This window comes from Lagopus leucura, unplaced genomic scaffold (genome assembly GCF_019238085.1).
Source record: "Lagopus leucura isolate 7727_CA_CO unplaced genomic scaffold, USGS_WTPT01 Super-Scaffold_73, whole genome shotgun sequence".
In the NCBI taxonomy this organism is placed as follows: domain Eukaryota; kingdom Metazoa; phylum Chordata; class Aves; order Galliformes; family Phasianidae; genus Lagopus; species Lagopus leucura.
Window position 1 is genome coordinate 81,941,591 of NW_024962252.1, and position 22,944 is coordinate 81,964,534.

Here is a 22,944-nt window from a genome sequence, read left to right on the forward strand (position 1 = left end):
CAAACATTTTCCTTTTGCAATGGGAGGAAAATGTGATGGTATGCAGATAGTAAAGACTTGTTGGGGTACATGGCTGTCCAGAACCTGGCTATGAAAAGCAAAGTGAAGAAGTTAAGTTGGCACTTGGGTCAATGATGATGTTACTGTTGGTCAGCAGCCTCGATAATGCATCTAAGAGCTGCTCCCCTTTCTCTGCTCTGTTCATCTGATACAAAGTCAAGCCAAGCAAATGTGCTTGCGACAGTCTCTTTTCCGGTCTTTCCCCTTCCTAAAATAGCAGTTTCCTGGTGAGTGATTTAATTATTCTTGTATTTGTTAAATTATTTGAGTGAGTCTGGTTAAACCACCTTTTTGTAATATGCATGCAGCTGCCTCTCTTAGAAATAGATTCTTGGTCTTTATGGGTCCCTGTAAATTCTCTGGTCAGCCAGGGTCAAATGCAGTATCAGTGGGCAAAAAGTTCCTTGCATGGTTCTTGCTGGGCTGCTTGGGATTGATCTCCTGTGAAGCTAATGATCTTGTGGAAAAGTAAGCATTGAATCAGCAAACAAATAATTTTCCATTAAATAAAGTGGAGCTGTAGCTCATCATCACTGGGGGCAAGTTACGATGCTTGATGGGGAAGCTGGTTAGTAAGACTGGTTAGTCCACCTAGGCAGTTAACCTCAAAAGTGCACAAACATTATTTGTTATTACAGTTATAAAACCATAGCTGCTACTTTCAATTTGATGTTGTAATATAGCAGCAGATGAAGGCAGCCCTAAAGGGACCCGTTGTCTGCTTTATTCCCGTTAGTCGTAGTCATTCTATATGTCATCTTATAGGGCGAGGGCTCAGTGATCTGTTCTGTTTCACCATATGCTAATACAGTGCTGATAAGCAAGTGTGAAAAATGAAAGAGAGGAATACATTAATTGTATTTGTGCAATAAGGTATGCTATCAAAGGTAATTATTTCATGACAGTTTTAGTTATAGCAGTTGTTTTATCATAAAATAAAGGATGGCTTTAGGAGACTTTTATTGGAAAGACAATTGTATCAAATTAGTACCAAATTAGATTTTTGCCTTTATAAAGGTGAGCAAACCCATGAGCAGTTTTTAAATTGGTGTCTCCTACTCTACAAATGAATGAATCCTGTCTGAGGGTTAAAGAAGCTATTATTCTGTCCTTTATGCTGACAGCTTCATTACTGATAGGCCTACTGTTGATATTAAAAAAATGTTTGGCTCCTTATGATCTTTGTGCATGCAACTAAAATATTAATACAGACCACAGAACTGTTCATTGAGATATGACTTTAAATGAGGTTGATGCTTGTAAATCTGGAGAGATACAGATGTTAAATGCTGCCATTCCTTTTCCTACACAGTTGTATGGCTAATAATTTCCAAGTGGCTAAAGCTCTTGTTAGCAAGAGTGCTGGTGTGTTAAGAATGGCCCTATAAATAACTTTAAGAACTGAAGTTGAAGGTGCTTCTTTTAAAGACTATTGTTAACTAAACATTATTGCCAAACAGATGGAAAGCATTCACCAGCCTGATGTTTTTAGGTCTAATTATATTATCGCCACTCCTGGTACGGCTCAGTTGAAGAGGTGTATCCAGAGGCCAATTTATAATCATTTAGCCAACACCTGTTTGGGAGATATTGACAGTCAAAGGGCACATTTAAAAAAAAAATCACATATGTTCTTGTATTTATTGCCTCAGTGTGAACAGTGTCTAGTTACAAATAAACTTGGGATAAGAAGAAAGTGACGGTAAACACATGATAGTTTTCAACTGTTCTTTATCTGTCTTCGTCTGGCACCTCTTGCAAGTGGCTTTTATTTTTCTCTTGCTCTTTGGTTTTCTTTACTGTTTGTATATCATTTGAATTCTTTGCCTTTGTAGTTAGGCAAGGATAAGTAAATCAGTTTTATAGTTACCATTTCTTCAGCTGGTTTCTGGAAGATTCAATCAAGAGACCTGAAAGATTGTTTGGAGAAACTCCATGACGTAGGGACATGTGCCATTGGCATGGAAATGACATGTCTTTTCTTTCTCAAAAATTGTCACTAATAGCAATGTCTGATGATATTTTTTTCACTAGAAGACAAAGAAAGGCTGTGAATACTGGGTGCAACCCTAGTAAAAGAGGAAGTCTTTGAGAAGGAAAAGCGGCTCTCCCTTTATTTCTTTCAGTGAAATTTGGTGAGAGCAATGATGTGGAAAAACTCCAACTCTATTTCTCTTACTAGAGTGAAATGCAGAGGGAACGAGGGCAGTGTTTGGAAAGTGGCATCTCAAAAAGCAGTGCTTGTCTTGCTGCAGCCACAGCTTTGGGAAAGTCTGCGCAGTGCTGCCCTGAAACTTCCCCTCATGCTACTTACATCTTCACCTTATTGCAGGCACTGCACGTGGTGGCTCTTCTGGCAGAAGAGGAAGTCAGAAGGTGCAGAGAAAGTCAGTTGTGAACTTGGTAGGCTTTACCTTGCAAGGGCCAGTGGGCCCATCATTGCCCCACAGAGTAGAGACGGGAGGCTGAATGCTGTATTGTGCTTATCCTGTCACCTGGCAAACCCAGAATGTGTTGCTCCAGCACATTGTTCCTCTACAAGGAGTCTTTCTTGATGAATCTCTAAGTGCAGTTGCTGCATCTTGTCCACTGAATGCTGAGTTTGGTAACCCCAGTGCTGACATTTTCAGCCCTTCAGGATTTTAATTTTTAGTGTAACCAAATCTTACTGTTTACATCAGGTATTTACAATGTCTACTGTAAATAAGCAGTGAGTGTGTACTCTTGTTCCTAAAGGAGAGTTGATCTCATGCTTGTCATTGTTTTTGTGGCTGTCTTGCAGCTGGTGCTTTTCAAGTACATCCATGTTCTTGGAGTTTACGAACAATTCTTAAGTGTGTGTGATTTGAAGAAAGAGGTGCAGAGAGTTCCAGCTCCCTGAAGATAAACTTTTCCCAAAATATATGTGAACATAATTCTTGTTTGTTTTGTTTTCAACATGTAAAATAACAGAGCTTGCTAAGAGGCAGAACATGGTCTAGTACTCCTGTCATCACTGGATTGTAGTTTCAGCGGAGGTAATGCAGTCCTAATAGAGATTTTCTCTGTGGCTGTAGGTGTACTTCTGCAGCAAACCCATCCACTTTTTTTTTTTTTTTTTTTTTCCAAAAGAAATCCTTCTTTTTGTTGTTACCTTAATACTGGTTTTGCAGGGACATGAAAGGAACTTCCTTACAGCCATTCCTGTTGTGGTTTACGAGTGTGGCAAAATAAAAGGGCAGCTGAGGAATGAGACAGGAGTGGCAGTATGCAGTTCAAAAACTTTTGGTTACAGAACATTCCTTTACTATCAGGAAAAGGAAAAGCATTTGGTGTATAGAAAGCTTGATCGGGGGGAGGTGGAAATACTGTAGTAAGAAGGTAGGTGCAGTGAATTAGGAGAAAAGAAAATAATACAAGTGATGTAACATAGGAGGCTAGTGCAATATGGACATTATTTGTGTGCTTTATTTTGTTGTTGCAATTGCATTTCTGTAATTTGTATTCTGCTAAATTATTTCTACAATTATAAAGTAGTGGTTTTCTTTTTAAGGTTTGTTCTTTAAATTAGCTGATTGGGAATCAGGCAACATTCTAGTAGCTCTCTAGAGATCCAATTTTCAATCAAATTTATTTCTTTAAAAAAAAAGTTGTTTAACAAATGTGTGTTACAGGGCTTTAATTTTTGTTTTCATCGTGACATATTTCACTTTGTTTGCAAGAACATTTCAATAGTAAGTTTGAGAATAGAGTATTGTCATCTTACTCATGTGAATTTTATATGTTTCTCTGAACACTTTTTGCTTAGGTTTTACTTGTAATGGACACTAGAACACAGCAGACTTTTATACTGAAGGTAAGTAAAGTCTTCTTACTTCTCTGAACAGACTAGCTTCCTAGTTTATACAACCATACAAGATCACTTTGCATCTAATGTGCCAAGTTATATATATCCATATTAAGTGCACTGGAATCATTTTTCTCAGTATTCGATCTTTTCCATTCCTTTCTCTGTGTAACTTCTCATATGTGCTGGTTTACTCACTTGATTTGCCACTTGTTGTTGATGTTAATAATTCAGTGGGCTTTGGTAACGAATCACTGTTTCAACATGCTTTGTAAAAGAGCCATCAGACTCTACTGACTCAAGCCATACGTGTGCTTCTGATTAAGGAAGTTAAGATGAAAATTCTCCTTAGCCCAAGTATACCCTCAGCTCATCGTCATGGCTGGGTTGCCCTCAGTTGAAGAGTATTGTATTGACCAAAGGGGATTCTGGATGAAGTGGATGACTCGTCTTATCCAAAATTGCTGTTTTATGGTTTACATCAATAGACTCTGAAAACTGAATTTAATGTTACTAAGCCATTGAACTGCCAAATAGTTAAAGGTTGAGGATATTTTTTTTTATATTAGTCTTTTGTGTTTCAGAAAGTGCTCAGATGAAGATCCCAACATACTTTGAGCATCTGTGTTGCTGAGAGTTGATTTAGTCTGAGTCTTGTCTTTGTGGCTATTATTTCAGACTCCCATTGAAATTAATGACATGACTGATGGGAGGAAGGGCTGAAAAAGGATGTCCCAGACATGGAGCTATAATTAGCTAACATTTTATAATGTGGCTTCAGGACTGGCTTACGACCCTATCTTAACTTAGTGCATTTGGTTATTGAAGTGAGTTGTCTTAAGTTTATGCAGGGTACAGAAAACCTTTTTTGTTCCTCAGAAAATATTATTTGTGAATATTGTATATTAGAACCTCACTTTATCTGCTGGCAGATAGGGAAACATTGAATTTCCCATTTCACTGCTTATGTTTATCAATACTGTAATAGGTCACATTATTGACATAATTTTTTTTTTCCTTTCCCTATTCCCTCCCTTTCTCCCTCTCACATCAATTTTTTCACTTCTGGCAACTTCATCTCTGTGCTACCTCCCAAAAATCATTACCTCTCAAGGAGATTAATCCTTTCCTTTCCTTTTTGTTGTGGTTACTGCGGTTGTCTTTACTAAAGTACAATGGAAATGTGAGGATTACCTGTAAGGCTAGGGCATTCTTTTGTCTTTAGAACTTGAATTGAATTTTTTAATAGTGTCTTTTGGTCATGCACAAAAATAAATTTTTAAAAAAAGGTCACAGGGAAATAACGGAGTGTCATCCTGATGACTTAGTTTGAGAGAGATTCTAATAAAAACATTGACCCATGTAATTGATTTTAATGGCAGCTTTGTGCCATCTTCTGTTCTCTGGAAATGTGCCAGATGCCATCAGCACAGCCTCGGGGGACCGAGGGGCATAGAGCAGCAGATGAGTGGTTTCTCTGAAGCCCAGAGTAACTCGGATAGATTAGTTTGGTTGATAAACACAGAGCACAGCAGGCTCCAAAGGCAACTGAGGGTACAACTGACCTTTTTGTTCTCTGTCAGGGTCTAAGGAAAAGTAGTGAGTACAGCAGGAGCAGAACGACCATCATCCCCCGCTGTGTGCCCAACATGGTGTGCCTGCACAAGTACATCATCTCCGAGGAGTCTGTCTTTCTCATATTACAGCATGCAGAAGGTTTGTCTCTCATTTAAGTATATTGCTGAAAAAGTCAGAGGTGTAGGTTTTAATCAATCATACATTTCAGTGTCAAATCAATCTCTTATGTATATCTAATCAAAATATTTTTCCGTGCCTTAGAGATGTCATGTAAGGCATCTCACATCCTCCCTCCTCTTCTTTCCCTTCATTCTCTGGTAGATCTGATTCCTTTTTCCAACAGCCTCTAATCCTGATGGGTCTGTTGCACTGTAGCATTATTGAAAGCGTCCAACAATTAATTTCTACCAGAGAGCAAGTGCTTTTAACTGCAACAAGTATCTGTAGTATTTACAGTCATCTTTAAGAAACTAAGTCTTTGGCTACTTTTGTAAACTTTGGCAAGTACATTTGTGGTTAAGTGACAAGCATTCCCCTAAGAGTTGAATAACTGTCTGCTAAAAAGCCATAAATATTTGCCTAGCAGTTAAAATTACATAGTTACTCTGATCTGGATTTTTAAGAAAATAGCTGGTGGCATCACATTGGAGTTCAAAGCAGAACCACAGAGCAGTGCTTTCAAACTATTTATGAAATTCCTGTTAAATGTACGGGGAACAGGTGGCAAAAAATAATTACATCTTGATTTTTTTCCTCTAACACCTGGATTTAAATATTCCTCAAATGTAATTACCCACATTTATTTAGAATGAGTGCAGAATATAAATTTTGGGTTTGCTAATAGTTCTCTTTTTAGGAAATGTTAACAATTTAGACACAATGACTTGAAGGATATGTAGCAGAGAGAAGATAATTTTATTGCATTGAATATTATTGTTTTTACTCCTAATAACTTACATTTTAGCATTTTTATGAGCAATTTATGTCACGTGAGGCCAGCTAAAATTGGCTTTAAAACATGAATAACTTTTTAAGCTATGTGTGACAAGGTTTTGTCGCTACGAGTGTTGCATGAAGAAAGACCTCACACTGTACTGGTGGTGATGCTGGGAATCTGTACAGTGCTACTTTTTTGAGGTCTGTATGATTCAGCCAAATAATTTAGAAGCCATCATCTGAACTGTAATTTACATGTAAGCTCAAACATGTACAGTTGGAGAAGTAGTAACTATTCAAACAACAACAAAGCACAACAAAGCCTAGGCAGATACCAGCTGACCTTAAGGCTCGCAGAATGAAAGAATTAGAGACCAGACACAGTGATAATGCAACTGTTTCTAATAGTTCTTCAGTATTTGAAGACCTGCTCTCTTGGGAAGAATGTCCCTTCACAAGACAGATGGAAAACCGCATGTATTACCAGAGGAATTTGGGGGAGTAGTGATCACATGGAGAGAACAAAAATGTAAAGGCAGGCTTAATTTAATTTGATTGGTTGACAAAGATAATCTCCCCAAAGTGATAATTTTTTTTTTGTATGATGACAGTGATAAAAATGGAGATGTTGTATGATCAGAGGTCTTCCATTTAAGAGCAGAAGCCCCATCTTAATGCTTGGATAGAGTATATGGAGTATATTCGTTAAAAAAGGGTAACTCTCTTCTAGTCATCTTTGACCTGATCATGAGTCCAGTTAAGTGTTCTTGGCCTGAATGTGTTGCTCTTACCAACGCTGTCTGTAACAAAAGTTTAGAGTTCTGTGGTGAGAAGATCTTTAATTTACCAAATGCCTGCTAAATCCTATTTGTGCAGCTTAGAGTCTTGTGTGGCACCCTGTGATATCTGCTTGGTTTGCCAGCGGTGAAGGTGGTGTCTGTCAGGCATTGTCATTTTGCCTGGGCAGTCAGCAAACAAATACTTGGAAGCAGCCAGAGCTCATATGCCTTTCTCTGGCTGCGGGTCATGCATGCAAACAGGGAATATAGGAGAGAGATAAATTATTTTGAGGTGGAGCTGGGAGAGAGCGTGCAGGTGAGATGGTGAGATAGGAGTACTTTCTGAAGAGAGTTCTGAAGGGGGAACAGTGAGAAGGGGACATGGGAAGAACCGGGGAGCATTACAGGGATACAGGACTGTCAGACTGTACTGGGGAGGGCTGGGTGAGCTGGCAGAAAGGGATTTCATGTGGGTTAGGGCTGTTACTGACGGTGCTTTCGAATATAAGCTAATAAACTGCAAAGAGTCTCCCCTCATTTTCTGAAAAAACAAGTTGTTTGGAAATGGATTCACTTCTGTTTTTTTCCCATTGCTATAAGTATTTTTTCCTAATGACCAGGGAATTATCAAGGTTAATGTCTTTAAGGGTAGTCCCCTGCATTCATGAAATTATTGACTGGCCTCTGAACATACAAAGGGGGAGAGGAAGATAAGTGGTGTTTTCTGTTCTAAAGAGGGAGAACTGAGGCAAAAATCGATGAGTAAATTGCTCAAGAACACGTACAAAAATTATATTGCAGGTGTAGGCCCTGATCCCAAATCCCTATTGAGCAATAATTTTGTGTTGCTTTGGAACTGCATGACCTGTGTACCTCACCATGTCCCAGGAGACCGGTGCTGGAAAGCAATTCAGCAGAAATGCTGAAGTTGTCTTGTGGATTTTCCTAGCGCTGGAGAGAACATGGAAAAAAAAATAACCCACTGATGATTGTCTCGAACACATCAGTCCTTTGTTAGAAGAACTCATCCTTTAAACAGGGATAAAAATACTAGGAATATCTAAAGATATTCTCTTAAAAAATTTTGTCCATCTCACACCAAATATAAATAGAAAATGTGCTTGTAGGGAAGTTTGAAAAAGTATGAAGATTTCTAGGACAATGCTTTTAAAGTGATAATCTCTGAAACTTTATTCCATCACTTTGTGAATGTTCTTTACATTCATACGCAAAGTAGTTCTGTTCCAATGGAAAATACTGCCTGTCTAATTTATAAGTATATTGTTTTGTGGTGATCTTTCATGTTAGCCATGCTATCAGTATCACTGAGTGGTTCACAGGTAAAATATTAATTTTAGTGGGCGATGGCTTGAATTACAGCTAATTCAGAGGGTGTTTAAATGTTATGTTAGGTATTATGTATTTGGTAAGGAGCTTGCTGGCTCTTACAGTGCACCTTAACTGCATTAGTAAGTTCAGCACTGTTGGCTTTTGTATGGAATTCTGAAAGCTCGACCCCAAACTCTTGCTCCAGATGAAGACTTTTTTTTTTCAGTGAGTCATAATGCTGTTACACACTCAGATTGGTGAGTGAGCTCTTGGGTCCTCTAACAGGCTTTTCTCATAACTGCAGTCGGAGGCTTGAAGAGGGCCTTGGAGTCACAAAAGTCAGTAAAGTTATCTTGTAGCTTTGTTGGAAGGCACTTGGCAAGTTCTATTGTGGTAGAGAGCCAATCTGATATTAACAAGGCCTCGCTTCTTCTTGGCACTAAGAACTGCAGAAATTTTAGAAACAGATGCTTCAAAAATAGGCTGGGGGGCTTCCATGGGACATCAAAGTTTAAGTGGCTGTTAGAAGCTGTCAAATCCCTTTAAGCATAAATAAGGTGGAATTCCTGTCAATCTGGAGAGCACTCAAGAAACTTCACACTGAAGAGGCTTGCTGCATGCAGGAATTGGTAGACAACAGGGTGGTAGCATTTTGGTTTGCAAAGCTTGGATTTGTTGTTAGGAAAGGAGACAGTTCTAGCTGTAAGGACTTGGCAGAGATCAGAAAGGGTAGGAAAGGTGATGTAGTCATTGGCAAGGGACTCTTTCAGAAGGCTGCTTTGAAATAATAGCTTTTGCTTGAAGTGCTTTGGGAAGTGGGAGCTTTGCCTAAACTAGCAAACTTCGTAGCAGAGATTCACCAGCAGCAGTGGAAGCAGTTGTGTGTATGAGGCTCTGGAGTTTGTAACTATTGTCGTGTTAGAGATTAGGTTGAGATTAGCTTCCAGTTCCTGTGTGTGCTGCAGTGCTATTGTGACTGCTGTGAAATATTGTTATTTTATCATGATAATGTCTGCATGTCTGGCTCCCTTTTGGTCTAGAAACTATGCAAAGATTATTATGTTGTCATTGTATATTAACATGATGAAGTTTAGCTGCAGCCATGTCTTTACTGAAAAGAAGGACAGTAATTCTAAGAAAACTGTAAGGTTGTTCTTTTTCCTGGAATATTATTTCACATGAAGTACATAACTTGTGAATGGCAGTCCTGGCCGTAAACAAATTTTTATGCAGTGAAGTAGAGAATTTAGCCCGATTTTGCAGAATTGTTCAAAAAGATGTCTGACAGTACTTTTTTTAAATTTAATTTTTTTTTTTTTTTTTTATAATCACAATTATTTGAAGGCTCAGGCTGTTCACTTTCACTTTTTGTAGACTTTCCTAAATACAACGATTACCACACTCCAAAATGCATTCTGGTTTTGTAGAAATTGATGTACAATATTGTCCTTCAGAGCAAACTCATGGGCTAAGATAGCAAAAGCCAATGAAATCTTTTGAATTACATCCACTTAGCCAGTCTTTCAGGCTGTGGAACTGAAATAGTAAGTGACCGAGTACCTGCTGAGGAAAAGACCATCAGGTTATGATTTTTTTCATGTCAGCTAGAGCAAAAACATGGTTAGGAGAATAAATTTGCTGATCTGTTAGGTTTCCTTTTATCTTGTGGTGTGTACAGTATAGTCTCTGTATCTTCTGTTTGATGTGCCTGCTTCAAAGTCCTATTAATAACAAAACCTGTAGAAGTGTTTGATAGAATATTAAAAAAAAATATGAAACTAACAGTATTCCTATCCAGCTTCATCACTTGATCACTTTATTTTGAAATTCTATTGTTTTTTTTTAACACTAACTTCTTCGATTCCACCTCTTGTAGCACAAATATCACCTTCAGAGTATTGAAAATATGGTGAAACAAAGCACTTCTGACAAGTAATTTTATATTTAATACCTGCAGAAGGAGCTTTGATTTTTGTGTGCTAGTAAAACTAGAAAGAATAAGCTAGACTGGTTATAGTGTCTATTTATGGTTTAAAAAAAAAAACAAAAAAATCTTAATGATGTTAATACTGTACTTATGAAATCGTATTAAATACTAATAAACTTTAGCTTAAAATCATAGCTTTTATAGTTATTTAGTATATTAGACTATTTGACAGTGACCAAAGCTTTCTTGTTTGGATTGATTTCTGTAATTTTAGTTTTTATAGATTCCTGATACTATATTAGCATGGCTTGCTAATGGGTTTTCTTGATCTTACACAACACATGGGGAGAGGGGGAAAGATTATTAGTATGTCATTCATAAAGGCATAATTATATACCCAGATACAAATATCACTCTTGTTTGACCCTGGATTGGACATTTTCAAAAAGGAATAAAATTGTTGTTTTTCATATAGAACACAATTATTGAATAGCATTTATTTACATAGTTCCATTTGACCAGGAGGCCAGTCTTGAAATATTTGTGTGTAAACATATTTGGACATAACATTTTTTTTTTTTTTTTTTTTAATATTTACTTGCATTTAACTACAAATTGGAGTTGGAGGAAGTAGTTATTTCCACTACGATTTCTCAGTCCAAGTGATTATTAATAAGCAACTTCTTTCTTAAGAAGGTAAGATAATAACACGTTCACTAATGGAAAATGAGTCGTTGTAGTTCTCTTTTCACAGGTAGACAGTTGTGAATTTCTTAAAGCTATAATGATAAAGAGAGAATATTTTTTGTCTTGTGCAAAACCTATTCTTGCTGAAAGCATTTGAAATGAAATATTTTTAAAAAAACAGTTTGAACTTCTTGACTCTTCCATTGAGCTTTCTGTTAGACGTTGAAGGACTGATCTCAACATATCTGTTTTCCTTCCTTAATCCTTCTTGAGTTGATTCTTTTCTTAAGCTGTACTAAGACTTTGAGCAGAGGCCAAGATGTAGTGGAGACTGAATGAAATCTTGCATTAAGTGAGGTGGAGGGAGCAGAAGACAAGAACTGCACCAAGAGCTTGGCATGTGCTTGAAAAATGAGATAGCGCTGAGGAGAATTCCATGCTGCCAGACAGTCCAGCTCCTTTCTGTCTTAGCATAGGATATGAAGTGTTTAGTTTGGTGAGAGACCTTCAGATGTGACATGCAAAAGCATACCTGGTGTCCAGTAACGATGCAGGAAAAGAATGCGACTATAGACCATAGCAACAATGTATTGAGCTTTCTGAATCCCTGGGTCTAAGCTCAACCCAGACCTCTATTAAAAAATGATTTTTGTATAGACAAAGGACTGATCATGACAATATTTGTATTTAAAGCCATTCCTGGAAGCTGAGATGCCGTTGCGCCAGGCACTGTGCAATGCTGTGAAAATGCAAAGTGAGTCTTCGTCGGTCATATTCTGTGAGCACCTTTTGAAAGCTGAGATTTGTGCTTTCTTACAAAAAGTACTGGGATAATAAATACTAGTAATATGAAGATGGAAATCGTATTTGCTTGTATTAATGAACATAATGCAGGAGGATAGTTTCAAATGAGATTTTATTGTTCAGTATGAAAAGACCCTTAGTAATTCCTTGCCTAATTAATACATAGGGAAAAATCATTTTGTGAAGACTGTCTACTTAAAATAATCTAATTGAAATAATGAATAAAAAAATTGTTGTAAAAATACTGTTTCATCAGAATCTTCTAGTATAATTAAACTTTTGTGCTGTTGCCTTTGTCTTGGTTGGAAGTGTGAAAAAGAGGAGAAAATCTTTCAGACAAAATAAAAATGTTTTCTCCTTTCTTTTGCACCAAAAGGCTTTAAGAATAACAATTCAGAAGGCTCAGGGAGACTGCAGTGTTCAGAAGGCACGGCAGTGCTGTCATATTTGAGGCAAGTCTCTTCATCTTAAGGATGCACGTGGACTCCACCCTCACACAGGGACAAACAGTGTCCTGATTGTGTGGTACTGCTGACAGGACTGGGATGCTCGGCTCTTGCCAATGCACGCAGCTATTTTGCTTGTACCCAAGCAGGCTGGGAGTACATTGCTGTCCCAGGAGGCAGCTTGCTTGGTGACACTGGCAGGAGTTGATTCTCTGGCTTTGCTGGGAGACAATATTGCACCTTGTCTGGCTGTTGTGGCATGACACATAGGTATTTGAAGACATGATATGGCCTCACTTTGAGCACTGTGAAGGTGGTGAAAGGTCTGGAGGACAAGGGGTATGAGGAGGAGTGGCTGAGGTCCCTGGGTTTGCTCAGCCTAGGGCAGAGGAGCTGAGGGGAGGCCTCGTGGTGGCTCGCAGGGAGCGGAGGGCAGCGCTGAGCTCTGCTCTGTGTGACAGCGACAGGGCCCAAGGGAATGCATGAAGCTGCAGGAGTTTGAGGAGTATTTGAATAACACTTTCAAGGCATGGGATTTGAACACTGGATGGTTTGTGTGGAGCCCAGAGTTGGATTCACTGACCTTGTTGGTCCCTTCCAACTCAAGATTCATTCGGTGATTCTACATCTTTGGGTGAATCTGAGATGCTTGTGTAATACAGCAGCGAATACAGCAGGTCTTGTTCCCTTCTATATGAGCATCACTTCCATTTGTTCCTGACATACTTTCTTGCTTTAGAAAGTGGCAAGAGTCATTTTGACCCACTACATCAATTTGTAGCTTGCAGGCAGAACTAATAAATTTAAATTGTCATATTTACAACTACACTCAAGCTGTTAGAATTCCCTCTTAGTATTTTTTATTATTTAGTTTCACCACAAACACTGAGATATTTTTTTTCCCTTAAAAAGAAGTCTTGTCTTAGCCAGGGGGATGAAGAGCAAGAAAACTCCACATTATATTATTCAAATTCATTTTTAAAGTATCAAGGGTTTTCTGCCTTTGATAACTTAGTTTTGAAATACCTGGAAATATATAAAACCTGTTCCTAGGCAGTGAAAAATACTTTCTTCTTTCATTGTTCTTTTTGAAGGAATTTTGCCTGATAAGGAGAGTGCTTAAAAATAACCATTAAAGACTCTATTTTGGAAAAACATAATATAAATCTGTTTTACCCAAAGAAGTAAAAAAAGAAAAAAACCACACCAAAAACTTTTCAGGTGCCCAGCGGGCTGAATATTTATTCTTTTCTTCTACAAAGATTGTTTGAACTGTTTCTAGAATTTTTATAAAATTTTTAAACTGAAATATCTTGTCTTTGCATTTTTCCTTAAGTTAGTAAAGGTGGCTCTCTAGCTTTTCAAAGACAAATTCTTTGCCACATGCAAGAGATGCAGCAGTAACTTCTTGATTCATTTTTTTTTCCAACTTCTGTTTGTAAACTGTAATCTTATAAATGCGTGGTATTTAGAAAATGAGTTTTAGAGTGTATTTTTTTTAATTTCATGATTACTTTTGGAGCTGTATTTTTTTTTTTTTTTTTTTTTGGAGTTTTTGATATGAGTAAACTTTTTTGATATGAATAAACAGGTTTTGCCCGTATAGCTTAAAATATTGAAAATGTTTGCTTAGTGCAGCAAGGCATAAAGAATTTTCTTAAGGCCTGACATTAAGGGAGAAATTCATCTGTATTTCACTAAAAAAAAAATCAATTTCTTCAAAGAGAAACATATCCTTAAAATACCCTACTAATATGAGGTATTTCCCTTCCCCTCACTGAACTTGCTAATCAGTAGTTTTCAGTCTTGTGTTGCTTATGAGCTTGAAGCTGTGATTCAGAACAAGCAAAACTGGTGATGGCTACCCCTAAACCATTTGATCTTTCCTAGTTTTTGCTTTCTTTGGAGACAGCAGATGGAGAGAGCAGTCACCACCATGCAACTTGAGACAGACTCTGAAATGAGACTTTACTGAAGGTTTTATTTTTTTATTTTTTAAAAAAAGCTTAATCTCAGATGCAGCTATTTAAATATTTATGTATTAATACAAATCCGCTTGAAAGCAAGTTGTGGTCCCTGTAATTACTTCCTCCTGAGGAAGCAGATCCAACTTGCTTTATGGGCTTAAGGAGATAGTGTGTTCTGTCAATATTGACATTTTCCTATATCACCATTAAACTGATTCTGTTCTGAGTGATGTTAAGAGACTTCTATCTCTTCTTTTCTTGCAGGAGGAAAACTGTGGTCATATGTCAGTAAATTCTTAAACACAAGTCCTGAACAGAGCTTTGAAATTCCCGAAACCAAAACATTCAGTTCAACTAAAATTCTTCTTGAGCGGCCGACGCCCAGCCCTAAAGACATTGGTAGCAGCACGGATTCCAGAGAAAGCTGTGGGGAGAACATGCTGAAGGTGGTCCCTCTGAGGAGCAGCCTGACGCCGAGCTCTCAGGATGACAGCAGCAACCAGGAAGATGGACAAGAGAGTTCAAAATGGATGGACTCAGCATCCAGCTCAGAAGAAGAGTGCACTACGAGTTACTTAACGTTATGTAATGAATATGGGCAAGAAAAAATTGATTCTGGCTCTCTCAATGAGGAGCCTATGGTTAAAGTGGAGAGTCAAAGTCTCAATATTAAAGAGAAAAGTTCTTTACAGAAGTGCACTGTTGTTAGCAGTGATAGTTTCAGCTCTCATGTTCCATCTCAGGAGCTAAAGCTTTTCATTGATGATGGTGAATCAGAAATAGCCAGTCCTACTAGAATATTGGACTCACTAACCAAATCAAAGAAGAGCCCCATGGAACTCTTCAGAATTGACAGCAAAGATAGTGCTAGTGAGCTTCTGGGACTGGATTTGGGAGAAAAATTGTATAATCTGAAATCAGAACCTTTGAAGCCATTGTTCTCTATGCCAGGTCATGACAGAAGCTTGGATGCCCTGGAGAACAAAATGGGTGTGAGAGCTCAAGACACCGTAAGCAGGGGTTCAAACGACTCCGTGCCAGTTATCTCGTTTAAGGATGCTGCATTCGATGATGTGAGTAGTATTGATGAAGGAAGGCCTGATCTCCTGATAAACTTACCTGGTATGTCTGATACCACTGAGGAGGCAGCAGTGTCAAGGCCTGCCAAGTTTACAAAAACTGATATGGATGTTTTAGAAGTAAAATTACTAGAAACACCTGATGTCTTACAATTAAATAGTTCTGCAGAGCAATGCAAAGCATTTAATCAAGAGCCAAATCGTGTGACACCAGAACTGGGTGATCCTTCCCCCAAGGAAGTGAATGGACAAAGCGGTGTCACTCAGGGAGCTCTCGGGACCCTTTTTACTTCTGAACCAGAGGTAGGTAGTTCAGAAGATGGGGCTCTGTTTCAGGGGCCTGCAGCCTGCTCCGTAAACGTGACAAGCAAAGAAGAAAGTGTGTTTGTTTCCAACCTGCTCTCAGATGCTCAAGATGTTAGCTTGGACAGAGACACGATAAGAAACGAAGCAGTGTTGCTGTTTTCTGATCAAACTGAAGACTTTGGGAAAGAGGAAACAAACCTGTCTTTGTTACCAGCAGCTGAAAGTGAACAGACAGCACCAAAGAGGGAAGACAAAGTAGCAGTAGCAGGGGAGAAGGATATACACCAAATTTTTCAGGACCTTGATGAAAGATTAGCGATAACCTCCAGGTTTTATATCCCAGAGGACTGCATTCAAAGATGGGCAGCTGAAATGGTTGTAGCCCTTGATGCTTTACATAGAGAAGGAATTGTGTGCCGCGATTTGAACCCAAACAACATCTTATTGAATGATAGAGGTCAGGAACTTTTGCAAATGCATTTCTTTTTATTCGCTGTTGCTTCCAATTAACTGAGTAGGCGTTTTATCTTGTAATTAGTATCTTCATTTCCTGTCTAGAGCTTCATTATCAGTGCAGCAAATTCACCCCCAGTAATAGCTTCTAGTACTTAATGATGCCATTATTCTTAATGATACTGTTTTTAGCTACAAAAGGAGTAATTACAGTTCACTTCTGCAGAAAATGGAAGGGAAAAATGTTTTGATTTCTCCTGTCGTTTTGTTTTTAGGACACATTCAGCTAACGTATTTTAGCAGGTGGAGGGAGGTTGAAGATTCCTGTGACAGCGATGCCATAGAGAGAATGTACTGTGCCCCAGGTTAGAACAATCACCTACAATGTTTCACTTGGAAAGTAGATAAGCAGCTTTCATTTTCTCACAGAGCGTTTGTAACACAGAGCTCAAGAACATGCAATATCAATAGCATTTTCTTTTCCTGAATGTCTTAAAAAGCAAGAGAGTTTGTAACTGCTTTATTGTTGACTGTGTTGTTGTTAGAGCGTTTCCATAAAGTGTAATTGCATTGAATGCCTTGTTTAAGGAAATTTTAAAAATGTTATGTGTTCTTTCAGTAGTTTGTTATGTGTGAGTACATCCTGATAACTGGAATGAGCAAACAGGGAAAGGGCAGAGTGAAAAGATGACACCGTGAGCTTTAAAAGCACAACAATTTATACATGCAAAGAACATAGAAAAAAAACATATCGCTGTTTGAAACACACAACCCTAATAGGCTCAGAGATGCCTCTGACATTTTTGATGAGCTACAGTGGGCTTTGAAATAGTTTAGAGAGCTCTTTTCTTAGAACTGCTTTCATCAATCACGAGGGTGATAAAATCAATATCTCTTGGGTTTTTGTAGCAAGGATGGCACTTGAAACTGATCCCTCCCTCTTTTACTCTTTCCAATTTATTTTCTGCTATTATAGTTGTCTAATGGTAGTGACAATTATAATCAGATAAGTTACTTATAACTTTGCATTTTAAACATTTTATAGGTAGCTTAAAGAAACGGCTTTTAGAGTTGAAGTAACTACAGTGATGCTACTCAGATTTTCAGTTTGTCTTTTGGTTCTGAATTTGAAATGCCAATGTACACTTTCTGCTGAGTGCGTGGCCTGGCTAGGCTTTGCAACTTGGTGTGCAGATAGTCCTCAAACTGAGTCTGCAGATGGGCTTGAAAAAAATTAGCTGAAGGTGAGTGAACGACTCAAGGCAAAAGTTGTGAACTTAGTTTGGCAGGTGTTTGTTCTGTGACTTGGTTCCCCCCCACTCAAATACAGTGTGAAACTGCTCTTTGTGAATACAGGTGGTTGTATGGCAACAAAAAAATGAATTCCAGCTCTTGAGATTAACAGTAAATAAAATTTTTGCTCTCCAGGTGCAAGTCAAAAGGGAAGGGGCAGATATTACAGAATTATAGATTATATATATATAGAATTATAGATATTACTATTGTTCTACCCTCACCCCACTTTAGTTCAAGAGCAGCGAAACTGAGGAACCCTTGATTTGAGAACCCCAGCAATTCTTGTGGCTGTGGAACAGAAACATGTCCTGCTTGCCAGTATGCACTCTGTTGCATTAGAAAGAGATGTTTTTCTGCCTCCACAACCCAGGCCTGTACAAAGCTCTCCCCAGTTGTGCTGCTTTTAAGATGGAAGCACAGCCTATTCCCACCTTGTCACCATTAATAATCTGTAAAAGTCAAAGCCTAATTTTTCCATATTTTAATGAGAATCCAAAGAAAGGTGTTTTTTTTGCCCCCGATCTTCAACCAGCCAACTGCTGTAATTAATTTTTCAGGAAGCAGGCAAAATAATATTTAGAAGTCCCCAAATACAAGAATAAAGTTTTCTGTGCCATCTTTATTTCCACGTCCCAGCACAGGTGTGGTATCCATCTGGATTTTTTGGTTAAGTTTGTTCCATGTGTAACTGGTGAGCTGCAAGACAAAGATCTGCAAGTGCAAGTGTTAGATAGATGCAGGATGGCAGGATTGATATTGCCATGTTAGCCTTTCACATTTGATCTTATTGTTACCTGTGTACACCTTCTATTCTGAGTTAAGGTTTAGTATGTGCTCTTAGGTAATGTGTGCAACTGAGGTGAAAGTAGCTTTCTTATGGCTGCTGCAAAACATCCAACTGTAATTAAAAAAGCTCCCCTTAGTGGGCTTTCTTCAGCACCACTGCTACGTTACAGGAAAATAAGCCTTATGTGGATGGTCATTTTTCCTTTTAGGAAATGTCTTATGACTTGGAACCCACATCTCCTCCTGATCATGGCAGCATTGCCCCTAAGCTGCTTCTTGGGTTAACCACTTTGAAGTTAGTTGTGCCTCAGTTCAGAGTGCTTAGGTAAATTGAGAAAATTGGATTTTATACTATTCTTCAGTTGCTCTTTCAAATTGTTTGTAAATATTTCTCATAGCTTGTTTTTCCTGCTGAAGGAACAGATGAACAAGTGATCTTCACAAAACTTAGCCAGGCCCTATGATTTTTATCATCACTGCAACACGGTGAATAATGAAATAACTCCAAGTGAATCTCCATCTCGTTTTGATGCATCGAGCAGCTCGGTGGGCTGTGGTGCTGTGCCTCCGGGTACCTGACATCTCATTTCACATCTAACCAAGTGAAACTCAGCTTGGAAAATTTTACCTTTGTGTGTTTAGTTTGGTGTCTGTTTTCATCTGAATTCAGGATAGTAGGATTTGGGTGTGGAAAGCCTGTATTTAACAGACTTTTGACTTTTTGTTATTTAAAAGGTCTCATTAAAAGCAGGCAAGGAAGGGAAGACCTCTTTGTTAAAACGCTGTCCTTTAGGGTCTGGTGTTACAGACTGAGTACAGATGATGACCCTTTTTGAGATGCAGTTTTTCTGCAATAATTGTTGAGAAACGAATTTCACAGGCAGGAAAAAAAAAAAAAAAAAGAACGTGGAAGTTAAATAGATTACGTGGTATCTTCAATTTAAAAAAGGTAGGAAGTTGTGTTGCAGAGTTATGTGAAAGGCACGAAAGTGTGTCTGAAATCATTTTAATTGCTAAGGTTTCAGGTGTTGCTCTTTTACATGATATGTAAATAGTACTGAGCAGCAAAGTTCCTGAGGGCATATTTAGGTTTTAAATTGCTTTATTGGTTGAAGGAAAATGTGGAACCTAAATCCTACAACTTCTATGTCAGAATCTAGTTTCTGGAGGGAGTCAGGATATATGTATTAATGCTGAAGCTCTTCAGACTTGAGAAGTGCCCCTGCATGGGTCTGCAGGTGGTGGTGGAGGTTTTCGGTCCTCGAGGATGGGGCTCTGCTAAAGCCAAGGAAGGGCTCCTGGTTCAGAGGCAGCGGCCAGAGCCTTTCTGCAGCGAGTAGTCGGGGCTCGCTCAGCTCTTGTTATCCTATGAAAAGCAGAGAGGAATTGTTAACGGCGTGTGTATAAAAGAGATTATGCGACGTAGGTATAAATTAACAGAACAAATGCAAACATTGTAAGCGTAGAAGTGTCAGAAGGATGGGAGAAGAAATAGTTTAAATAGCCGCACTCCATTTCCTGCTGCCAGTGTACTTAATTTTGTTTGCAAGAGCAATTGTCAGTTTTCATCGTGCATAAATTACAAGCGGGGCCGGCTGTCTTGCGAGAAGTTGCACTTCTCCTCCGGGGGCGGCAGGTGGCATTGTGCCATTGGAGGACGGCGCTGCAGGCCGAAGGCGAGGTTTCTTTGCAGCGACTCGCACCTCCGGAGTTGCACTTGGAGCTCGGAGCCGGGCTGCGTTGCGCTGCTGTTGTGCGACGGCGCAAGGCTCGCCGCTGCGTGGTTGTACTCAGCCTAAGAGCTGGGGCCGGAGCCGCTCCGGGACAACGGGGCTATCTGCAGATGCCTGGAAGTAGCGCCCGCGCTCTGCTTTGATGGATGGCCAAACTAAAGCTTCGCTGTTCACCTATGATAAGTCAGATGTTGTTTCTCTAACCCACGAGGGAAATGATGGCTTATAAATCATCCCTGTAAACTCAGCACCGCTTCAAGTAAATCTGAGGGGGAGTTGGCCAAAAATAACGCATTTGCTTTTAAAGAAGAAATTAGGTGCTCATAAGTGAGCTGTTCTGCTGCACTCGCGGTTAAGGTGACAGATGTGAGATCCACCTGGGTTTTTTTGGTTGGCTTTTTTTTTTTTTTTTTTTTCTTTTCCCCTTCCTCTTCTTTTAAGTACTTTTGTTTTCTGAATGTTTTAAAGTGTGCTGATGTCTGAATACAAAGTTATTAGCAGATCAGATGAGAATGATTCACTTCTGTTTAAACAGCCCTTTGCTCTCTGCGCCCCCTGAGAACTCTTATCATGTATTTGTTCAAAAAAAAAAAAAAAAAAAAAAAAAACACCCAGAAAAACTAACAGAAAATCCCTCACATTATCCACCTACCCGGTGGCTGATAGTATCAGCAGCGTGTATCTCTTTATCTCTTGGTTAATGTGCCTAGGTATTCTGAAGGGGGAAAATTCCAGTAACAGATTCAATTTACAGGGACAGAAACTTGAGCAAATGCCAGCCTAGCAGGGGGGCCATTATTCTGCGCTGTAAATAAGTTTAAAAAAGAAACAAACGCGCACACAAACCTGTGAATCAACGTGTTTTGGTCTAATTGAGGGAAAAGCAAGAGAGATGAATTTTGAAATGCAAATGATTACCTTCTGTTACTTAAGTATTGGTTTTGTCATCTTTGTGATCTTAAATATAAAGTGTTGTTACCTTTTAAAAAGAGTAGTAATTATATTCCGTTTTTGATAGTTGTGAGTTTTAAAATTGGTAACTTTTTTTTTTCCCAGAGAGCCCCTTCCTAGTATGCTTGATACCTGTGAGAAAAGCAGAATTGCCTAGAGCTACAGACTAGTCGAGCCTGTTTGCAGCTGAAGCAGATTGTGTTGAGGATTTACTCATGAAGAGGAATCTTTTAGGTACTTTTTCAATCTAACCTGTAAAGCAGGATGTTACAGTGGCTTGCTGGTCTAACCTAACACGTGGATGCAATTTGTGAACGAGGTGTTTTATTTGCACTAAGTTCTCTTTCCAGCAGTGAGGCGAGTTCTGTCTTATCCCCGTAGAGTTATTAGAGGATGAGATTTCAGAGCTGTGTTTTCTTTGGAGTCTTTTTTCTTTCTTTCTTATCCAAACCATTAGTTTTGTCTGGATTGTTTTTACTAAAAACTGGAGATTTGTTGAAATTGTAAAGTCAAAGTGAGCTTAGATTCATTGAAAATGCAAGTAGGAAAAGTAAGCTTAGAGTCATTGAAAATGTAAGTAGAAAACTGGCCATCAGTAATGCAGTCAGATGCTTTCACAAGCTGTGTGCTATAATCAAGCCTTATTTACACAAACTAGCCTTCGCAGAAGCCTGCACAGAAATCTGTGATGTATTTGGTTAGATCGAAACTGGTGCTAATTGTACACATTGGGAAACCTAGCTAAAAAAGGAAGGCTTTGCAGGTAAATGATTTTGCCCCAAGCAGACCAGTGTGTTTCAGTGTGCAACCTGATTTTCATACTCCCAAACAGTGTACTTGTAGACAATTGAAAATACAGATGCGAAGTGCAGCTGATAACCTAAAACATATGGCATTAAAATAAAAATTGCCAGCGTGCTATTATCAGAGTGAATGCTATAATTTTTATTTACTGAAGAAAGCAAAAAATGGTCTGCCTCTATTTACCAAATAGATATCTGATGTTGGAAAACCTGCACGTTATGTGTATGTGTTTTGCAGTAGGAATTTGCAAGCACTCATTAAATTCTGCTGTTCTCTATTACAGTGGTTTAATTTGGAGTAGACTGTTTAAGAAGCAAAATAGCGGTGGTGGATTAAAGTGCCATTGACCCCGAGAGGTGTCGAGGGGTGGGTTGGTCTCACGGTTAGTGCGAGACTGGACTTCCTCGATGTTATCTCTGACTCTGTTGTAGCTTTTTGTGTGACGTTAATGTTTCAGGATGATCCTAAAGAAAAAAAGGGTCGGGGAACGGGGCAGATGAATGGATTTAGAGCAGCAAGTGTAAAAGGACAGGCTCTCTTGATTTTAAAAGCTCTGACGATAGGAAATGGGACTGAACATTAACATGACGACTATGTGGTTGTTGTGAATAACGAGGAAAAGTCTGAAGCTGCAGAAAAAGCAATGATGGTTGTGAAGCTGGGAGTAACGACTGTGCAACCCTTTGGGGGCGTCCAGCTCTCCAAAGACACCGGAGTGTCCCAAAGAGAACAGTAACAGCTGACTGCTCCCAAAATAGCAAGCTGTCATAAGCCTGGAGAAAGTAGTTGAAAGCAAAGGTTTGGAGAGGGCAGCAGGTATTTTCTGAAAACAACACGATGTGGCTGGGCACTCAGGCGTGCTGCAAGTACACTGTGTGTTGTAGCTGAAATACCTTCTCCTTCAGCTTTTGCAGACTTTAACTAGTAAGCAGTGAGATGTACTGAGGCTGTTGATTTATAGTTTTCTTATCTGGCTGACATAAAGGGCATCTAACAACTCTGGAAGAAACTGTAATTTACCTGCAATTGTTTTCTGTTGCTGTTATGTTTTAATAATGGAGCTGAAACTTGAAGATGCCTTTCGAAAATAAGTGGAGATAGCTGAAGGGTTAAACAGTGTTTGCTTTCTTTTGTTAACGGAGCGGTAAAAGGTTTCTTTGTCTCTATGGCCACCTGATTATTTTAAAGGAAGTTTTA

The 22,944-nt window shown here is 38.8% G+C and overlaps 1 protein-coding gene across 4 annotated transcripts in view; it reads left to right on the top strand.

Moving 5' to 3' along the window:
- The window catches only part of RPS6KC1 (ribosomal protein S6 kinase C1), an 84,148-nt gene that overhangs the window by 51,601 nt on the left and 9,603 nt on the right, over positions 1-22,944 (top strand). For 3 of the 4 annotated variants that reach the window (XM_042880245.1, XM_042880253.1, XM_042880266.1), the window contains 4 exons: positions 3,848-3,895; positions 5,470-5,602; positions 14,604-16,181; positions 16,453-16,542. In XM_042880245.1, the coding sequence (XP_042736179.1) occupies positions 3,848-3,895; positions 5,470-5,602; positions 14,604-16,181; positions 16,453-16,542 (1,849 nt within the window). Of the gene's footprint in view, positions 1-3,847; positions 3,896-5,469; positions 5,603-14,603; positions 16,182-16,452; positions 16,543-21,048; positions 21,178-22,944 lie in introns of all 4 variants that reach the window. The other variant, XR_006180674.1, reaches the window with a different exon arrangement.